We start from the raw sequence: 19475 nt of genomic DNA, 5'->3' as shown, positions 1-19475 counted from the left end.
GTTCATGCTGTCCCTGCGCAAAGGCACCTGCAGTCTCAAAAATGAGCCGTTGAGATCAAAATGCCGAAGACACAAAGAACACATGTTTAGGTTCAGGGGCCCGTGGTTTCCTCGGTTTTGCAGTGCGCACAAGCCTTTGCGGTCTTGTCTGTGGGGGTATCCGTTGTGGCTTCTCTCTCCCCAGAGACCGGAGATTGCGATTGTTTAGATTGACTGGCCCGCAAGTTTTTCAGCCTGACCTGCTCTCGCGCTCGGCGAACTGCAAGACGTATATCGCTGGGCAGCGAATTGGTTTCAATTAAACAGTCCGCACAGGCGCGGCAGTAATACCCGGACTGTGGGTTCTTCGACTCCACGAGTCGGCGCTTGCTGCTGGGGGCGGTGATCTCACCGCAGTGCAGACAAGGGCTCTTCAAGACTCGGGGGTTGCTTTGCATACGGGTCTCTCTGAGCTTTCTGAGCGCGGCAATTTTGACGGTGCTGGGTAAGGCGTCATTTTCAAGTAGAGACCGCGTGCATGGCTGGCAGTAGTAACCTGCCGCAGGATTCTGGGGTTCAACAAGCCTACGCTTGCTGCTGGAGATGGTTTTGTCACCACAGTGCATGCAGGGATATTCACCGCGGCTCTGTTTCATCTGTTTGGGGGATTTGGAATGGTTGTGAGCCATGGATTCTCTCGAAATATCTTCTGCTTTCTTTTTTTGGGCGGCAGTAGGACGCCTACTCCGCATCTCTTTGCGGTACTGGAACGCTGCGAGATCTTGCTCGGTTGGGAGGTTACCGTGATGATTGAAATGTCGAACGCATGTCCGGCAGTGAAACCCAGCAGCAGGGTTATTCGTGTCAATGAATTTACGGCTACTTCTCGGGGCAGTCATCGTGCCGCAGTGCCTGCATGGACTTATTTTGCTTGCCTCTCCACTCGCCCTGACCAGTCTTCGCCGATGGATCGCTTCAAGTTGTTCCTCATTTGGTAGATGGCCATGGGTACGGATGTTCCGAACACACGCTTTGCAGTGCCAGCCGCTAGAGAGATTGCCAGCTTCGACGTGTCTTCGAGCCTTGGGAATGGTGTTTGCCCCACAGTGCACGCAGAGTTCTGGCTCTTTGGCAGCAGTCGTCTCATGGCGACATTGTTGAGTCCATGATCCCTTGCCATGGCTCCGGGGAGTGTGTGCAGGTCTCAAGAGATCACCGAGCAAGCTCCGTAGCGAAAACGAAGGTTTGTTGGCATGGTGCGGACTTGTCGCAGACCAGCGATGTGTGCAATGGGTGTCGCGTAATTGAGAAAAGGATCTTAGGTGTTGTGTTATATTGTGTCGTGTTTGCGGTCCATTGCGGAAGAATTGCGCATAGGATAGGTTGCACTGATATCCTAGAGGACGCAATGACATGGTGAAGGTTCGTGTAGCACCAGAGACCCTTGATTTGGTCTATGCAGGCATTTTAGAGGGAATTTGCGCAGTTGAATTAGGCCGGCTTGTGGCTTGAGCTCGACTGTAATTGCTCTTGGGCATGGAGGATGTAATGGTGGACAAATTATTTGAGCTCGACACGCGCAAACAAAGTTCGTGCTAGCTGATCCAGGGCAGATGGGCCTTGGCATTGTTAGTGCCTTAGTTTTCAGGCTTACATGAACATTTCTAAGCTAGATCCGCCATTGAAAAGTCCTCTGTACAGTTTATATACATCTAAAATGACATTTAAAAAGAATGTACAAGCACACATCGGACTGTTTTTACATATAACATTCCTAATATCATGTCTCTAGATTTGTCTACTGAAGTTCGCCACGAACAAATTATATCACGTGACTACGTGTCGAACAGAATGTTTGCTTCTCTTTGATATGCACTATGTAATCTATTAGGGGTTGAAGTCGCATCCTTAAGGATGAAAACTAACCCTAGTCTAGCCAGTTTCAGTGATTGTCAAGTTAATAACCAAAAGGATTGCTGCAATAAGTTCGCTCGAATTTCTTTCCGTTCATCATAAGGTACCTTGGGTAGAGGATTCAAAGCATCTCATCCCAGTTCGGCGTGACTGTGAACTTGCCAGACAATTGGCCCATAGACCAAACATTTTTTTGTGTATCTTCCTCCGGCTCTGGTGGCGCCTTCGACATGATGACGGCTTCCTGGACGAAACCAACCGGCGCGCCGCGATCTAACTCCATACTGATTCCACCCCAATCTAGGGTCACACGGCCTGACTGGTGTACGTTCAATTTGCCGACACGTCCTGTAGGCAGAGACCAGGGTTGGCCGGCCGTGAAGACGCTGTTTTCTTTTTGTTCGGTTGGTTTGGTGTTTTCCACGATCTCCACGTCCTCGCCTCCTTCACGCTTGATCTCGTTCTGGGGAGCTGCGGCTGCGGCTGCAGGTTGTTGTTCGGCGGAACCAGCGATTTTGAGGTAGGGGGTCATCGGTGGGAATTGCATGAGGAACATTTGGCCATGCAGAGGGTTGTCTTCTTCCTCTTCCTCTTCTTTCTTTTCGGTTGCTTCGTCACCATCTTGTCCTTCCGTTGCGGTACTTGCTCCTTCGGCAGCTCCTTCAGTGGCTTCTGCTTCTGTGGTAGCCTTCTTTGACTCCTTAGGGACGAGAAGATCCCTGATAATAGCCAAATCTTCCATGTGTCGGTCATATTCGTCGATTTCCTCTTTAGTGTGAAGTAGACTGCGTGGGTCTAGAAGTTCGGGTTCAGGCGTTTGTTGAGTCGATCGTAGCTCTGTTGTACTTCTCTTTGTTGGGCTCATGCTCTGAGCCGAGCGCACACGGACGTTATGCTCCGGAAGGAAGTCGTCGTCATCCGCATGTGGAATAGCATCCCGCATAGTTGTGTCGTCGTCCTGGGGTTCGGGTTTGACCTTAGTAGGTGTACGGCCGACATCCTTCGCGGCTTTTTCCTTCTCTGCTTTTTTGCGGAGATCGGCGGTTCTGCTCGTGCTGGATTCCATGTTGACACTGATAACTCTTTCCTCGTGTTCATGTCGCTCAACACGGACGGGACGAAGTCCGCGTTCGCCGCTCGACCTGCTGGGTTGTTTTCCCTTGAAATCCTTCGGTGTATCCCAATCTTCATCGTCGCTATCGAGATTGATATGATCGATACTGACACGGAGTGCATTCTCCTCGTCGTCTGAAGAGTCATATGCGCGTCCACGGTTGTTGCCTCCAGAAAGACCAGACCGATTGTATCCTGAACCTGCGCCCCCTGCGCCTCCTCCATATCCTCCACCACCACCTCCACCACCTCCACCAAATCCACCACGACCTCGCTTGCCTCCTCGTCCACCAAATCCACTCATGCCCATAGCCATGGGTCCACCACGACCACGGAAGCCACCACGACGAGCAGTACCACCACGGCCACGCTGAATAGCGGCTGCCTCCTTCAGACGCTCATTGTATCGTTCTTGCTCCAGTCGCTCTATCTCCTCTCGCTCCTGCTTGCTGCGACGCCCAACGGCCTTCGGTTTGTATTTCATGACTGGCTTGGGCGGCTCGCCACCAAGCGCCGACGGCGGCCGACTGCTGGGCGCAATACTGCCGGAAGGTGTGCGTTTGTTCAGTGATTGAAGTCGTTGCACTGAAGCTCGACTAGCAGGACCGGGCGCGCCGGTTGCCGGGGGAGCATTTTGCGCAGTGCCCCCGCCAGCGGGAGTTGGAGTGGTTGTGTCACTTTGAGCACCGCTGTTGGCGGCCCCTCCACGGGCGCTTCCACGAGAGGCAGCTTTGGGAGGCATTGTCGTCGCTTTTCAGACAAGGCGCTGAATGCGGCTTGCTGGGCGGTTGGAGAAAACTTCGTGTAGAGAGGCTGGTTTGCGCACCGCGTTACATACAGACCCAGCGTTGGGATAACTAGATCCTGTTTCTGGTGACACGCGACAATGCGACTGGAAATAAGCAAAGTACCGTTTCGTAAAAGATGTGCGAGCGTTTTGAGGTTCGAGAAAGTTGAGCTCTTCAAAAAAGTTGCGGGGCCAATCACACCGCCCTTGTCATGTGACTCATCCCGCCATACCGATCGATCGACACGCTCTGGCTAGGCTACGATGATGCTGAATATAATTCTGGAACATTGAATTGCACAATGAGAATTGAAACCCTTCCATTGACTCCCTGACTATTCAGAAGACGAAATAAAGCAAGATCAGCACAGCTTCTACAACTTGTCACCTTTGGCCTAGCCTAGCCCTCCCTTGGAAGTATTATATACTTCCGCTACTAGTTCACCGTACACCACACCACACACATGAAACCGACATAGACAATGATAAATAACTCAGTAGCATTGATTCCGAATGAGCGAGTGGATGTAACAAGAAGCATATAGCCCGCAGAAACACTAAGACGCCGAAGGGACACAACAACAACAACAGATCAACCGCTTGGCAGTGTATAATGGAGGGAGCATGGCTTGCAACCAGTGAAGGGAATGTGGAATGCGAAGGGCAAATGATGGTAGTATGCTAGTATAAGGACTGTCTCTGGCGCTGGCCAGAAGAGGGCGAAAGGAGAGAGTGGGGACGGATGAGATTGGCCCATAGTGAGAGGATGGTAAGACGATTGAGAGATCCCATGGCCACAAAGAAGATTGGAGGTGCGAACAGTTCGGCGCTTAGAGATAGCGGGAGTAATCGCAACCTGCAGCTCCACTAGCGCTTCCGCTTCTTATTCTTGTCTGCTATAGACGAAGAGATAGGAGGAGTCGCAGGCGTTAATGAGAACTCCTCCTCCTCGTCCTCATCCATCTCTTCCCCGTTCTTCTTCACGGGGACACCCATATGGCGACCGTAACGCCCTTTGCGACCATTGCCCTCATCCTCACTGAGACAGCCGTCAATTCCAATGCCGGCATCCTTGCAGCGTCCACAGGGACGCTGACGGTCACAGCCCTTCTTGCTCTTGCGGCATCGCTGGCAGCGAGGCTTGGTAGATAGGTCTTCCTCATCCGCACCGAGCTGGTGCTGGAAGTTGACCGAGCCCCCCGAGACCTTTCGGGAGGAAGCCGGGCTGAGAGGTGGAACAGGCGCAGCTGACTTCTCGGATGATTTGCGAGGAACAGGCATAACAGTCTTGCTTTTGTTCAGTTTTGCAGGTGCAGGCTTCTGGCTCCGAACCTTGAAAGATGTGGGGCGGCTCTTCGGCTTCTTTGCCTTGGGTGCAAACTCCTTGTAAAGAATATCCTCTTCAGCTTCACTTTTGATACCATCATCTGCACCATCCGAGCTGTGGTCGCTGCTATCAGCGCTGGGAAGGATGTCATCCAAGCCCTTGAGGTGACGCTTGATGGTTCCCGGCGGCAGCATTGGGCTCGAGTCTAACCTTTGGCGACGAGCTGGCAAGTCATCCTCGTCCTCGCTAAAGTCTTCCCCATCGCTGGTAGCACCAGTGGATGAGGCAGCGTCAGCGGCACCACTGAAGGCATCGTCCAATGTCGAGGCAGAGGTGCGTCCGTGAGAAAAATTGGACGCATCGCCTAAACGTATCAATTGCATCGCCACATCCTCATCGGAGATGCAGCTTGCAATGGTGGGGTCAGGTGTGGGCAATACACCTGGACCACTCACTCGGCTAGCCGAGTTGTTATAGGCTCCCGTGTCGCGCATGCGATTTGAATGGTCCGGGACCACGGGAGTCGCATAAATCGTATTGCGTCCGGAGTGAACACCATATTCGCTATGGCCATAGCTTTGCGGCGATGGAAGCGCATGCTGATAGCCATACGGGCGTTGGGTTGGGCGTGCGAAAGGCGACCCAGCGCCTTCCTGGCCAATCGATCGACGTTGAGGAGAGATTGAGGAGGTGGAGGTAGTGAGGGGCACTTGGGGAGGAACAAACAGCGGGAGCTCCTAAGGGGAACAGACTGATTAGTGACAGTCTATGATAAAAGAACAAGTCTTGTCGCATGAGTCACTCACAGAGCTATCGAACTTGGGACGTTTCCGACGACCATCTTGTAGTATATTCTCCATGCTGATATCAGAGCTAGCAAATAGTTCATTGCGAGCTCTGCGAGCATAAGCGCTCTCGGTATCGCTATAGCCATCATCGTCATGGAAACCTCCGTGGATGCTCGACGCCCGGCTTTTGTTGCCCGCGCGGGAGGGAGGCTTGTGCTGAGAAGCGCTGCGAAGACTCCGGTTCGACGGAGAGGTGCTGCGCTTTCTCGCAAGCCGGGAGGCCGGCCGTGAAGGCTGATCCAACACTGGCGCCATGCCATCTACCATCTGGAAAGGCTCTGCCAGACTGGGCCGCTTGCGAGGCTCGATATTGAAACCGTTATAGAAGTGATCCCCATATGGTTGAATGGGAATGACTCGCACGTATACAGTCCTGTTGTTCTTGAGATTCTCGTACCTTGCGATGAGGGTGGTCCCATGTTCATCCTCGAAGCTGACCCCACTGGCAGTACCGTCATATATTCCATAGAAATTTTTGACCGTCGTGACGATCGAATCCGTGGTATCATGGGGATAGATTTGAACGCGCATCGGAATACGAGCGCGGACTTTAGAGTTCTCATCGAGAAGCAACTCAAAGGCGATGTTCTTGGGTGCTGGGCCTTTAAGCGACAGGTCTCGAGCTACATTGGCAGAGTCTGCTAGACCCGGCTGCTCAACCAGGCTAGAGAGCCCTTCATGCTGAACCGCTTGCATATCAAAGTGTTCCAAATTGAGGAATACTCCACTGCTATACCAAAGACTGCATCAACCCACTGCTTGTGTGCCGTAGAGGGCGGGAATGTGATCCATGGCAAGACACAGAGGAAGGGCAAGTGTAGAGGGAAGAATCCATCAAACCTACCACAATTGTTGAATTCGAAAGATCAGGTTGGTGGATGGACCACCCCCGGGTCTTGATGTATAAAAACCGTCGAAGCAAAACCTTCGATGGAGGTGGGAGGGGAATCTATAGTCGCAAGAGCCGGAAGCGACTCAAAAGGGCAAACGTGGGTAACCTGAAGGAAACATACCACAAGAGTTAACACAATGGGGTTCCAAGCGCTTAAATATACAATAAGGATGGATTTTGTCTTGGAAGATGATGGATGAATGAGTCGCTAACCGAGTCCGGCCGACCTTGGGAGCGGGATTGGGAGGAAGCAAGCGAGATGACTCGGAAAAGAATGGATAGAGACTTGAACACACCTAATTTAACTCAAACAGAGTCCCCCAGTATCGCAGATATCTGGATTGTCCAAGGCAGGGCGAGGGATCGAAGGATGGGTTCGGTCGAGGTCGAGAGGGGATTGTCGATTCTACGAAGCGCTGAGGCTATGTCAGCGGTGGCATCTCCAGGATTGAAACGGGGTCAGGGGAGTGAAAAATGAGATTGAACAAGAGTAGAGATGCATACCCAATACTGTTGATGGCACTGATGGCGATTTGTTCGAGGGGTTGTTGGATGGAAGGAAGAAGGTTGAGGTGGGTGCGTACGATGGTTTCACCTAAAGCGAGAAAACGGCCTGCCTGGGTCGGTGACATGGCGATTTGCGCTTCCGGCGCCCATCGAAGTAGCCATCACATTCCATGGCATTAATGAATCTATATAAAATCTTCATTTGATTTGCAACTATTCTATGCATTGAAAAAAATAACTATGTGCGAAGCCATCCCAATGCTGTATCTTTTCGCAAAGGCGCAAAAGCTGTCGCAAGCCGGATGCCATTGCGCCGAGTGACGGAGCACTTTGTCTAACCCCCCTTCTTACATATAATGTACGAAATTGAGAATATAATCCGATATTTGAATCTTCAGGGATGAAGTGTAAGCGAGTGTGGGCTATCTAAGACTGTTGAGAGGGGGGGGTGGAATATGCAGCGCTTCACACAAAGGTAGCTTAGGTACCTCTTGTCGCCCCAAGTATCTAAGGTATCGAAGTCTAAAGGCGCAAAATAAGATAAAGAAATAGCGCCCAATGGATTTATTGGCTTGCAGCTAGTTTCTAGCTTGACCACGTAGCAACCCATACCCTTTTTTTGGTCTGTTGTGGAGGTGTGCGCTTGGACAGAATTGACATTGTCCAGTCATTTTCCCACCACCGCCCTTGTCGCATTACTCATTTACTATGCGGATTGGAAAATAATCGATATCGCGACACTTATAATGCGGTTTAATATCAAAATAGCTAGGGTAGGTCGAATTATAGAGGTTTTGTTGATCCGCCTATAGGACCGGACCTGGAGATTTATACTCAACCGAAAGGATATCGAGAGAACCAAACCGTTCCAGTCCCCAAGATAATCCCTTTCATAATATCGCATGACTCTCCGGAGTTGTCTCGCATGATCTGCAACTTGAATTTACCCCTCCTCGGGACCTACGTAAGGTTAAAAAAGGGAATCCCGGAGGTTACAGAGCATTCCGCTCTCCTTGAAACCTGGCTACGAAAGGGAGTTCGGAATATAGCAAATCCGTAATTCCACAGTTTTACTGATTCAAGAAAATAATAGCCGATGAAAAGGGGGGAACATTTCTGCTCGGTGGAGTCAGGCGGTGATGCTGAGAGACTGGGCGCAAAAGGTCTGGATATTGGAATTGACGATGAACATCGGATCTGAGAACGTGGGAATCTATAAATTTACTCCGAAACTGGCCATTTCCTCTGATCTGGAATCCCCACACCACCTAGCGAGACTGAAAAAGCCGACGACTGTCGCAATGATAGGAGTGGGTTTCGGTTGATCACAAAGCTGCCAAACAGGAACCGCTTGATTCCGGGTGTCCCACCTCTTGTGACGGCGGTGTGGCTCTCACGTGGTCTCGTGTAGATAGCGCGTTAGATCTAGATCATGCCATAAAAGGGCGATTGCACTCGCAAATATAGATCTTTTTTAAATAATCTTGTCGGAAATCATGTATTATAGTTGAATATACTTGTAGATAATTTTTTGTACTATTTTACTTAATTTGGGAAGTCTTTTAAACAAAAACGATGTTCGATGGACGTCGAAGGAGACGCGCCGATAAGGTTGATGACGTCAATTACTTAACAAACAGTGCAAACTAGATACAAACATAACAAACATCTAAGCTTAACCTCCGACTCCCAACCTCGGGAAGTTCCAGCTCTGGAACCTTGGTTGATATCAGTTTGACCTCGGAAGTTACTATAGCACACTCTCTAATTTACATATAATATACAGTATACCACAAGAACTGAGCATATAAAATCAAAGCCCTAAAATGGCAACAAAGCCAGAAGCTAGTTAGAGGCCCATGCTGTTTTATGGATTTACCTAGACTTCCAGCCCTAATCCAACCCTTTGACTGATTTAATAGGAAATCCTACTCAAATAAATTCACATTCCGTCTCCCTTATACATGTCTATCTACCATTATACCTATACTTCAAAAATTCCTACATTGGGTACCTAGGTAGTAGCAGTGCGCAGCAGGAAGGTGTGCGCGACCGTAGCTTCCGATTTAGGAATAGCGTACATTGTTAACAAGGCACATCTTTAGGAACAAGGGACAAAACAACCTCCCTTCATCGTGGTAACTGTCACTTTCGTTCTCATTCATTCATTTCAGTGCACCCAGCTCTTCGGTGTTACCTAGATAATCATTCTCGTTAACGTCCAATTAACGTCCAAGTAACGTTCAAGTAACGAGGACAAATCTGGAAGTTGCGACTGAGCGGGTCCTAACGACTGTTTATTTTGCCTGGGTCAACCAATCACGCAGGGCAACTCCGTACCCCCAACTCAGCAAAAAGTAAACAACACACCTCTCTACCAACTTCAAGGTAGACTCGACACCACGTCTGGATACTTCATTGTTTGTCGCCATGGATGCAAAGGTGAGTGGTTTTGATTTTGATGTTGTGTTTACCCGGTTCCTCTATTCCTACGCGTCAATCGCGTAAAACGTCGCCGCGTTCGATATCGCATTATGTATCTGCCCACGCTTGGTCCAGGGTTGCTTCATACTTGACCAAAATTGGAATCGATGCTAACTAGGACTACAGCCACAGCGTTTCCGAGCTGTTGGGGATGAGAATGTGCCCCCGCCGTCCCTCCACAACCAGAACCATAAGGTCATCCATCAACGGAACAAGTCGAGCCCTGCGCTGAGTATGATGGCTCAGAACAATGCTGGTCGACGTGCATTTGTTGATGTCAGCAACACCAAGGATATGAACCGGGGTAGTCGGGATGACTCCGCTGTTGGTGGAAAGCCTGCCCTGGCTGAGGTCAAGACTTCTGGACTGTCCCAGCCAGCTCAGCGTCGCATGACCTTGTCAGGAACCAGGGGCATTGCTGAAAGCGTTGCCACAACCAAGCCAATGAATCCCGCCGGTAAAGCTCAACTGGCGTACAAATCGAAACGAAGCAACGCCGTATTCAAAGATCAACAACTGCACACCGTCCCCGAAAAAGACGCATCCAAGGAAACCACTACAGATACGGAAGTCAAGGCCAGCTACAAGGGCATGGAGAAAGGGCGGAGCTCAAATATCATTGAGGTGGAGCCTTCAAATGGGCTGAACGTGGATAGTGTCAGCCTCGTCGAGTCCGATGCCACCGTGTCCGAGACCGAAGATCTCAAAGAGGACACACATGTCAAGGAACCTGTGTCGGCGGTGTCAGAGCCCGAGGAATGGGACGGGGATGATACCGAGTATCATGTTGCGCCCATCTACTCCTCTCGTGGGGATAACACTGACGGAACCACTGCCGTCATTTATCCATGCATGACCAATCTAACCACTCGTGAGATGTTCCGGGCGAAAGACATTGTCGAAAGTGAGCAAACACCAGAAGACATTGAAGAAGAGTTGTTGGATACAACCATGGTCGCGGAGTATAATGACGAGATTTTCCTTCATTTAAGAAAGAAAGAGGTATGTTTTGCCCTCTCAATGCCTTTTGTCAGTTTGAACTAACCAAGTCTCTAGATCGATATGCTCCCGGTCCCTGATTACATGGCCCGACAGAGCGAACTCCAGTGGTCGATGCGCTCGGTTCTGATGGACTGGCTCGTTCAAGTTCACCAGCGTTTCAGCTTGCTGCCTGAAACCCTGTTCCTCACGGTTAACTACATCGACCGGTTCTTATCCTATAAGGTCGTTTCCATGGGCAAATTACAGCTTGTTGGTGCGACCGCCATCTTCATTGCTGCAAAGTTCGAGGAAATTACAGCCCCGTCTGTGCAAGAAATCGTTTACATGGTTGACAGTGGATATTCCGTGGACGAGATTTTGAAGGCAGAACGGTTCATGCTTACCATCCTCGACTTCGACCTTGGATGGCCTGGCCCAATGAGTTTCCTTCGCCGCATTAGCAAGGCTGATGAATATGACTTGGAAACTCGTACTGTTGCCAAGTACTTCCTTGAGCTGGCTATTATGGATGAGCGCTTTGTCTGCACTCCCCCAAGCTTCATTGCTGCCGGAGCTCATTGCCTGTCTCGTATGCTGCTGAACAAGGGCTTCTGGGTATGCTTTCCACTCCATTTACTCTATTATAACATTGCTAACATTCAGCAAAAGACACCGGCACACGCCTTTTACAGTGGTTATCTTTATTCCCAGTTGATTCCGGTTCTGACCACACTGATGGAATGCTGTGAGAACCCTCGTCGTCACCACGCCGCGATCTTTGAAAAGTATTCGGATCGGCGTTTTAAGCGTGCCGCGATGTTTGTTGAGGCTGAGCTTGCCACGGACTTCGCTTTGGCCAGGCCTTCTGCACTCAATGATCCAGATCGCTTGGACGGCCGCGCCAACTACTAATCCCTTGTCTCAAATTAATACCCCGGTGGTTTGTAGATACCATGCAAAGCTGGTTCTCGCCACCATCCACGATCTCTAAACTTATTTCTCGTTTTTTCTTTCGGTCAAACATGGGCGTTTTCTTCTTCTTTTTCTTTCGGGGTGAACCGGCGAATTGGTTCTTTTTATGCATGGCGTTTGCGCTTGATTCCAGTCTTTTTCTCCGCCCTCATTTTGTCATTCGTTTTTCTTTCTGGCTTCTGTTTTCTTCCCAGCTCTACTGGGCTGACGACGAGATGACTTGACGCCACCATTTTCCGGACATGCGACTCAATGATCGGAAGGCGTTGACGATGATCGCTTTCTCGCCGGCGTTCGAACTGCTTTTTCTGTTTTCAGGGCTGGTAGCTGGGTAACCGTTGATACACTCTCTATCTACATAAGTCACATGACTGACCGCGTGCCACCCTTTGTATGTTCTAAAAGTTGTACTAGTAGTCAAATATGACGTCATATTTCTATAACTTCTGGCCTAGGTATTCGGGTAAACACTTCCAGATTCATAGTATGCAATCTGGAATTTATTCTCTTGGTCTTGATTACAATGTATAGCTTTCGAATGAAGTCAAGTTTGGTCATACATCCCTACTACCTGTGTAGGAAGATTGTCCTATAGTGCATCAATCCACTGTATACAAGACTACATAGGTTGGCCGCCTGTGCTGCCTCCATCCTTGACGATGTAAGACTTGAATGATCTGATCTATGCTCAAGATGATATAGGCATGTTCTATGTAAGATAACATTCCGACTTCTTTTTTAACTGTCTCTCGTAAATCATTTATCTCCATTGTTTCCCCCATCTAAGATGCTATATGTGAATATATATTCAACCCATAAACCTGCCTATACAGATCACTGATCAAGCCCATTGAACTCAATCAACTTTTTGACAGCCTCAATCACTCTATCACCAAGACTGCTGCCATCAGATACAGCCGCAGGATTATCAAACCGCTCCGTAAGAGCTTCATCCAACATGGTGCGAAGCCGCGAAACAAGCACACCAATCCGGGCCCAGCCGCGTAGACGGAGCCAGCCGTCTACGACTAGTCCACGACCCACAGTGTCGAGTTCTATAGAGCCGCAGAAGAGAAGTAGGGAGTATGCGTTGAAAGCTGCAAGTTAAAACAAAAAGGTTAGAAGGTGATACCTCGAGGGATAGAAGGAAGTAACTCACGAGTAAGATCGCGGATGAAGACCTTGCTGGTAGCCATCTTGGTAAAGTAACTGAGATACGCCGCGGCACTGGGATAGCCAGCAGAAGAGAAGAGAATGGAGCTGGGGTGAATAAAGACACGACCATTCTCCTGATTGAAGTACTTGATAGTGCGAGCATCCGGGTCCACCTCGACGGTACCGGTGACCGAGCTGGCGAACTTTTTATCCGGGAACGAGATCTGCGCGACCTGCGGCTGGAAGGCTCCAGCAACAAGGGCGCGGATCAAGTTGCGGTTGGCTGCGTTGCGGTTCCAGGCCGATGCTGAGGAATCGGAATACTGGACTGGCAGGATACCTGCGTCTTTGAGGGAGGTGATGAACTGCGCACGGTTGGAGGAGATATCGCGCAGCGTCTGGTGGGAGAGGAAGTTGTCGGCACACCATGACTGGGTGCCCCAGTAACCGCCCTGGGAGCGGGATCGCTCGGACCAGGCTTGGAATGCCGAGAGATCGGTGAGAAGGTCGCCGTCGCCCTGGCGGGAGAAGCTTGCTTTGGCGGCGTTTGCTTCGTCGCGCTTATCGCGTGGCGAGACGAAGGGGCTCTTGACTGTTAGCATGGCTGCGATTGTGAGGCATGGTTCCATGCAGCCGAAGATGGAGCCGTAGATCATGAGCTTGGCGCAGCGGAGGTCCGCGGGGATCATGGAGAGGTAGCGGCCTAGGGCTGTGAGTCTGTCGTGGTCCAGAGCGCCTACGCGATGCAGGAAGTTTAGTGCGCCCTCAACGGCTATGCTTTCTGGTGGGGTGATGGTGTTGGCTAGGAAGGAGGCGACGTCATCTATGCCTTTCATGGATTTGACGGAGAGACACAGCTGCTCTAGGGGAACACGGCGGATTTCTGGATCTGGTCGTGGGGCCATGTTTGATTCGGCTTTACGGGTGTATAGCTTATAGCAGATACCCGCGCGGACACGACCTGCTCGGCCACGACGCTGTTTGCAGGCGGCCTGTGATGCCCATACTTCTTGGAGACGGACCATGTTGTCCTTGGGGTCGTAGCTCGTTTCCTTGACTCGGCCGGTGTCAATGACAGCAACGACATCCTCGATTGTGATCGAGGTTTCTGCCACGTTTGTAGCAGCAATAACCTTTCTTTTTCCTCTTGGCGCACTCTGGAATACTCGTCGTTGTTCGGCTGAGAGCAAGGAGGCATGCAATGGCAGAGGATGCATGTTGGGAATCCTCTTGATTGCATTCAGACAACGATCAATCTCTAAAGTACCAGGGAGGAAAATCAAGATGCCCCCTGGCTGGTTTCCTAGCTGAGCATCGATGTATTCGACAGTTGCTGCGATCAGATCATAATTGATTCCCATGCCCAAGCTCCGCAGGGCTTTTCCAAGTGTTTCTTCACCCCGAGGGGCTTCTTCCTCATCTTCATAGCCCTCGGTAAGTTCTGGCGCAAATGATGTATACCGAATAACGTCATCCAAATAGTAGTCCTCGACAGGGAATGTTCGGCCGGGTATGTTCACCAGTCCAACAGATCTCTGACTGCCAAAGTATCTCATGAAGATGCCAGCATCAAGGGTGGCACTCATGAGAATAACCTTCAGGTCCTTGCGGTAATTTAGAACATCCCTCAGCAGCGCCAATAAGAAGTCCGTATCCAGACTTCGCTCGTGCACCTCATCGACCACCACGTGCGATACGTCGGCGAGGGAGCTTGCGACATTGCCATCCGCATCGCCACCCGACTGGATCCGACGTAGCAAGACACCAGTAGTCACGAAAGTAATCTTTGTGGAACCAGGCTTGGCTTTCGACTCGCCTCGGATCACGTATCCGACTTCATCGCCGACTACTGCGCAGCGCTCATCGCTGACTCTGTCGGCAAGACCCAGGGCCGAAATTCGTCGTGGCTGCGTGCAGATGATGTTGGCAGCACCTCCCAGTCCTCGCTGGATCATATCGTCTAGCACAAACTGTACAGATTGTGTACTTTTACCACTACCAGTCTCACCTGAGATGATAGTCACTTGGTTTGAGTTGATAGCATGCATGATTTCATGCTGGATATTCCATGCAGGGAGGGCTTTTCTTTTCCGGTTCATCTCGATCTGCGGCGCAGTATCTTGTTTGGCCTCCCAGGCATCTCGGATAGCCAAGCTTCGTGGCGAGTCGACCTTCCAGTCAATACCTCTGCGATTCTTGCGAGCCGAACGCATAGGGATTTCGTGGGTCTCAGCTGCTGATGAAGCCGTCACAGCGGAGATCTCTCGCAACTTACCCGGGTTCTCCATGATGCTCGGTAGGTTGACCTCTAGCCAATCCATAATGTTGAAAATCATAGATTCACCCGTAAAGTTCTCCTCGGCATACTGCACTGCCCGACGGATCGCACTAAGACGTATATAAGCTGGGACGCCCTTGGCCTGGATTGATATGACAGGAGGTGTGGTTGGATAATGGGCGGAGGGCTTTTGGAAGCGAAAGATTGTGTTTGGTGGAATTTCCGATGCCTCACTATTGATCTCGCAGACCTTGGCTGATATGCGGTGGTAACGTTCTCCAAAGATGGCTTCCAGCGTAGTCGCCTCTTCCGCCCAAGCCTCCTCGTCTTCGTCGGCCACTGATGGGGCCGAGAATTGAGTTCCATGGGCCAAAGTGCCTTGCAAGTGCTCAGCAGCCGCCAATTCGTCGCCATTCTTGCTGTCCAAGATTTGCGAGCACATGTCGGCTGGATAGCCTACAGATGCCAGCCGTTTGACTTTGCCCTCACGAGCAAGATCACCAGAACCAAGACTGACACCAGCTGAATATCCTTCTGGCAGAGACCACCGTGGGAGGTCATCATCAGGAACATAGATGAGAAGCCACTCCAAGACTTCTTCGCGGTCTTTGCATTCCGCTGTGGCTTCTTCCACATGGCTGCGACGGAACCCTAGACTGGTAAATTCGTCCGCAATGGTTTTATTTTGGTTTTCTGGGATCTTCACGCCATATGGGTTCCAAACTGTATGTTGCCGCAAAAGGCCTTCGATATCTCGTCGAATCCGTGTGCCCATATCCACCTTAGGTGCTTGAGACCAGATACGTTTACTTCTGGCATCCCCGTTTCCTAGCCCTAATTCCGCATTTGAGGCCTTCTCCTTTGCCTGGGCTTTTTCGCGATCTGCTCGCTTCTTTGCTAAGTCGGCGGCCGCGCTCTCTCTTTCTTGCTTGGCTAAGAATGGATCTGCCTCGTACATCCAGCCCTTGCCTTCCCGAGTCTCTGCTGCTTTGATTTCTGCAAAGTCCTCCTTCCACAATTTCTTGTATGTTGGAGGCATCATCATATGAATATTGCGCATATTGCATACTCGGAACAGGGCAAACGCTGCACTGAAATGGCGCGCTTCGAGGGCTGTTGGCTGCCCAGCGAGTTGTTTATGGGAGGCAGGGAGCTTAATTGGTGGGATCACAATCAATTCCTTGGTCTTGGGATCTATCTTCTTCATCGATACGGACGAGACAAAGCCATCGGCGGTTTTAATCTGCAATTGGCGCAGTCTATCAGCATCTGGTTTGGTATATTGTTTGTAGACATGCGACGAGTGCCACGGGGAGACTTGATTACCATGCTGTACTCAGGCTTTTCCCATTTTTGCTTCTGACAGTGCTCCGCCAACATATTGACTGGTAGCTTGCCTGTCCATGATGCGCCACCAATGACATCCTTCACGGACGGTTTCTTGGGCTCCTCCGGCACTTGTTTCTTCACTTCACCAGCTTTCTCCGCAACAGCTTTGGCTTGTTTCGTACCCGGTTTGGGGCCACCCTTGCCATCGCCTTTCTTCTTAGGTGGCATTTTGTGTGTGGTGAGTGTTTTGCGCAAAAGATAACTTTTGGAGCCTCAGGCAAAGGAGCGACCCGCACTAAACTGCTTTGGGGTTGCGGGGAGCATACGGAGGAGCGCAGCGACCATGGGAGACTTAACTCCCAACAGGCGCATGTGCTGTACTCTTACTCAGTCCACTGATCTGAGACTTGGATTTTGTTGCTTTAAGGCAATGCTACACCTAATATCTACCGTGTGATCACGAGTCAAACTTCTACACTAATCATCATGTCCGGAGAGCACTCCAATCCGAGCAAGGGTGAGCCAAAGGAGCAAACTGGGACATCGGAAAAGAGAAACGCCTGTAAGGATACCGAGAATCTTGTCACTGAAAACTAATTGACTCATATACGAGTTTGGCAGTTACTGAACTCTTGGCTCCCAAAAGCAAGCAACCCAAGCACGCGGCTAAAACCCCGTCTGATCGCAATGCGGCCAAGGGCAAGACGGCATTTGGTGTTCGCGACGGACTAGGCGCCTACATCGCAAAGCCTGAGACGTACGCTCCCGATGTCGTAGTCTACCATAATGATGACTTTGTGGCGATCCACGATATGTTCCCAAAGTCATCACTACACCTCCTCCTTCTCCCCCGCGACCAGACAAAAACGCGCATGCATCCATTCGATGCGTTCGAGGACGCCGCGTTCTTAGCAAAAGTGAAGGCCGAAACCCAAACACTCCGCAAGTTGGCAGCGGGCGAGCTGCGACGCAAATACGGGAAGGACTCTGCACAGGAACAGGCGAGACAGGCAGCGCTGGGCGCTGATCCGCCGCCCGACAAGCTACCGCAGGGTCGGGACTGGGAGCAGGAGATTGTGGTCGGGGTGCATGCTGTACCATCCATGAACCATTTGCACGTTCATGTGTTATCGGTGGATAGATATAGCGGGCGCTTGAAGCACCGGAAACACTACAATAGCTTTTCGACACCGTTCTTCGTGCCAATCGAGGACTTCCCGCTGGCGGAAGATGATGTGCGACGAAATCCGACGAAAGAGGGGTATCTAAAGCGAGATTTTACTTGCTGGCGCTGTGGTAGGGGATTTGGGGATCGGTTTGCGGAATTGAAGCAACATCTGGAGCAGGAGTTTAAAGAATGGAAGAAACTGTGAGCCATCGGTGTGCTTGCGAAGATATACCAGTACTGCCAAAACAGGCACAGCATGGTATATATTGGATTGAACTCTCCAAAAGTGATCCTATTTAGCGTGGGAGCTAAACTGGGCCAAAATCTTCTATCTGGTAGATATACATGTCTCCTGCGACAAGCAGTAGGGACCAGTGCATTTCCAGCACGTACCCAATGCTGCCTTCACACTAGACAAAAACTCCGGCAATGGTATACATTGAACAGAATTGTCTATTTCCTCCATCCGCGATATGGCTGTCGTGTGTGCATTTACGCACGGGCCTTAGAGCGGCCCTTGACCTTGCGGGCCTCGGGGCGGTTGATGTGGTGGGAGGGAATCCAATCAGCGTTGTAGGCGCTGGCAGAAGAAACTGCAGCACCGCTGGAAGGCTCCTCAGTAACAGGGGTCTCAACGCGCTTTGTGCCACCCTGGGTGCGCTTCTCGCTGGTCTTTCCGGACTTGCGCTTCTGGGGGAAGTAAGGAGCGACCCAAACGGTGTAGACCAAGTAACCGGTGCCAGAGACACAGGCCAGCAGGAAGAAGTAGAGGAAGATACTGATAGCAATTGTTAGTTCCATTGCCCTCACACGACTATGGTAAAAGGGGGGCGGGGTGGGTGGGTCATACATCTGAGGATCGAAGATGCTAGTATCCGCCTCCACGATGCTAACGGTGCCATTGTGGGCAACGACAGGAACCAAACGGCCCTCGCTGTCCGAAATAATGGCAGAAAGAGTCATCTGGAGATCCTGGGGGTGCATCTCGGTGGCGAAGCTGTAGCTGATTGTCTCCTTCGCGCCAGCGGGAACCTCGATAGCGTAACGAGTAGCAGTCAAGTTGCGGACAACCTGGGTCTGATCATCGGGGTTCCGAAGGCTTCCGCCAACAAAGTTCACCGTGATAGGGTTCGGCTCATCGTTGGAGATGGCGATCAGCGCCTGGGTAGGGTGACCATTCACAAGCTTGATACCGAAGATCTCGGAAGCAGGGAAAGACGCCTGGGCTGAGACAGCCAGAGTGGGAACCTCTGCTTCAGCATTCTCAGCATCCTATGATCAAACCCAAGTAATTAGCCAATTGAGTCACGCGACGTGGTGCCAGATACAAAGCACGAAAAACATACAGCAGCAAAGCCGGTGCCAACAAAGGCCTGGAGAGAGAGTAGAGCCAGAGAGAGGAAACCAAAGCGAGTCATCTTGAAGCCGGAAGGAAGAAAAGAAAGGGAAAAGAGAAACAAGAAACGTGGAGAGATCAAGGTCAAGATGAGTTGAAGGGGAATATTTGGCTCCACGTATGCAAAACCGGGGAGCTGACTCAGCCAGATAGCACCCGCGGTCTTAGATTGATTTTTTTATTTGAAGCAAAGACGACGACTATAAAATCTCTCCTTATATCAATTAATTTAATGAAGTGAGGTGCTGATCATTGGTGATTACACTAGTTCCAACACTTTACGCGCTTGGTAGATTGTCACCTCCTGCAAGCGCTTGTCAACCGGAATTTCCCAGTTCGCTTTGA

The 19475-nt window shown here is 50.7% G+C and overlaps 7 protein-coding genes across 7 annotated transcripts; 2 read left to right on the top strand and 5 right to left on the bottom strand.

Moving 5' to 3' along the window:
• Positions 1–92: 92 nt before the first annotated feature.
• Positions 93–1394, bottom strand: N7517_011348 (uncharacterized protein; the record flags this gene model as incomplete). Its single annotated transcript, XM_056729071.1, has 1 exon — positions 93–1394. One exon carries the CDS (start codon positions 1392–1394, stop codon positions 93–95), a length of 1302 nt encoding a protein of 433 aa, XP_056574886.1.
• A 620-nt stretch (positions 1395–2014) lies between these two features.
• N7517_011347 (putative DNA-directed RNA polymerase III RPC4) lies at positions 2015–3748 on the bottom strand (the record flags this gene model as incomplete). The annotated part of the gene is made up of 1 exon (XM_056729070.1): positions 2015–3748. The coding sequence occupies one exon, from the start codon at positions 3746–3748 to the stop codon at positions 2015–2017; it is 1734 nt and encodes a 577-aa protein (XP_056574885.1).
• A 912-nt stretch (positions 3749–4660) lies between these two features.
• Positions 4661–6664, bottom strand: N7517_011346 (putative C6 finger domain protein; the record flags this gene model as incomplete). Its single annotated transcript, XM_056729069.1, has 2 exons — positions 4661–5857; positions 5927–6664. 2 exons carry the CDS (start codon positions 6662–6664, stop codon positions 4661–4663), a joined length of 1935 nt encoding a protein of 644 aa, XP_056574884.1.
• Positions 6665–9797: 3133 nt separating this feature from the next.
• On the top strand, positions 9798–11744 carry N7517_011345 (cyclin family protein; the record flags this gene model as incomplete). Its single annotated transcript, XM_056729068.1, has 4 exons — positions 9798–9809; positions 9978–10853; positions 10908–11447; positions 11502–11744. 4 exons carry the CDS (start codon positions 9798–9800, stop codon positions 11742–11744), a joined length of 1671 nt encoding a protein of 556 aa, XP_056574883.1.
• Positions 11745–12638: 894 nt separating this feature from the next.
• N7517_011344 (RNA helicase) lies at positions 12639–16794 on the bottom strand (the record flags this gene model as incomplete). The annotated part of the gene is made up of 3 exons (XM_056729067.1): positions 12639–12901; positions 12964–16480; positions 16564–16794. 3 exons carry the CDS (start codon positions 16792–16794, stop codon positions 12639–12641), a joined length of 4011 nt encoding a protein of 1336 aa, XP_056574882.1.
• A 258-nt stretch (positions 16795–17052) lies between these two features.
• On the top strand, positions 17053–17939 carry N7517_011343 (DNA 5'-adenosine monophosphate hydrolase; the record flags this gene model as incomplete). The annotated part of the gene is made up of 2 exons (XM_056729066.1): positions 17053–17128; positions 17188–17939. 2 exons carry the CDS (start codon positions 17053–17055, stop codon positions 17937–17939), a joined length of 828 nt encoding a protein of 275 aa, XP_056574881.1.
• Positions 17940–18226: 287 nt separating this feature from the next.
• On the bottom strand, positions 18227–19178 carry N7517_011342 (putative translocon-associated protein, alpha subunit; the record flags this gene model as incomplete). Its single annotated transcript, XM_056729065.1, has 2 exons — positions 19081–19178; positions 18227–19006 (listed from the first exon to the last, which is right to left on the bottom strand). Exons 1-2 carry the CDS (start codon positions 19150–19152, stop codon positions 18227–18229), a joined length of 852 nt encoding a protein of 283 aa, XP_056574880.1. The 5' UTR covers positions 19153–19178.
• Between the last annotated feature and the right edge of the window lie 297 nt (positions 19179–19475).

This window comes from Penicillium concentricum (genome assembly GCF_028827145.1).
Source record: "Penicillium concentricum strain IBT 3081 chromosome Unknown utg000006l_segment0_segment0, whole genome shotgun sequence".
NCBI lineage: Eukaryota > Fungi > Ascomycota > Eurotiomycetes > Eurotiales > Aspergillaceae > Penicillium > Penicillium concentricum.
This window is presented reverse-complemented; position numbering and strand designations above follow the sequence as displayed.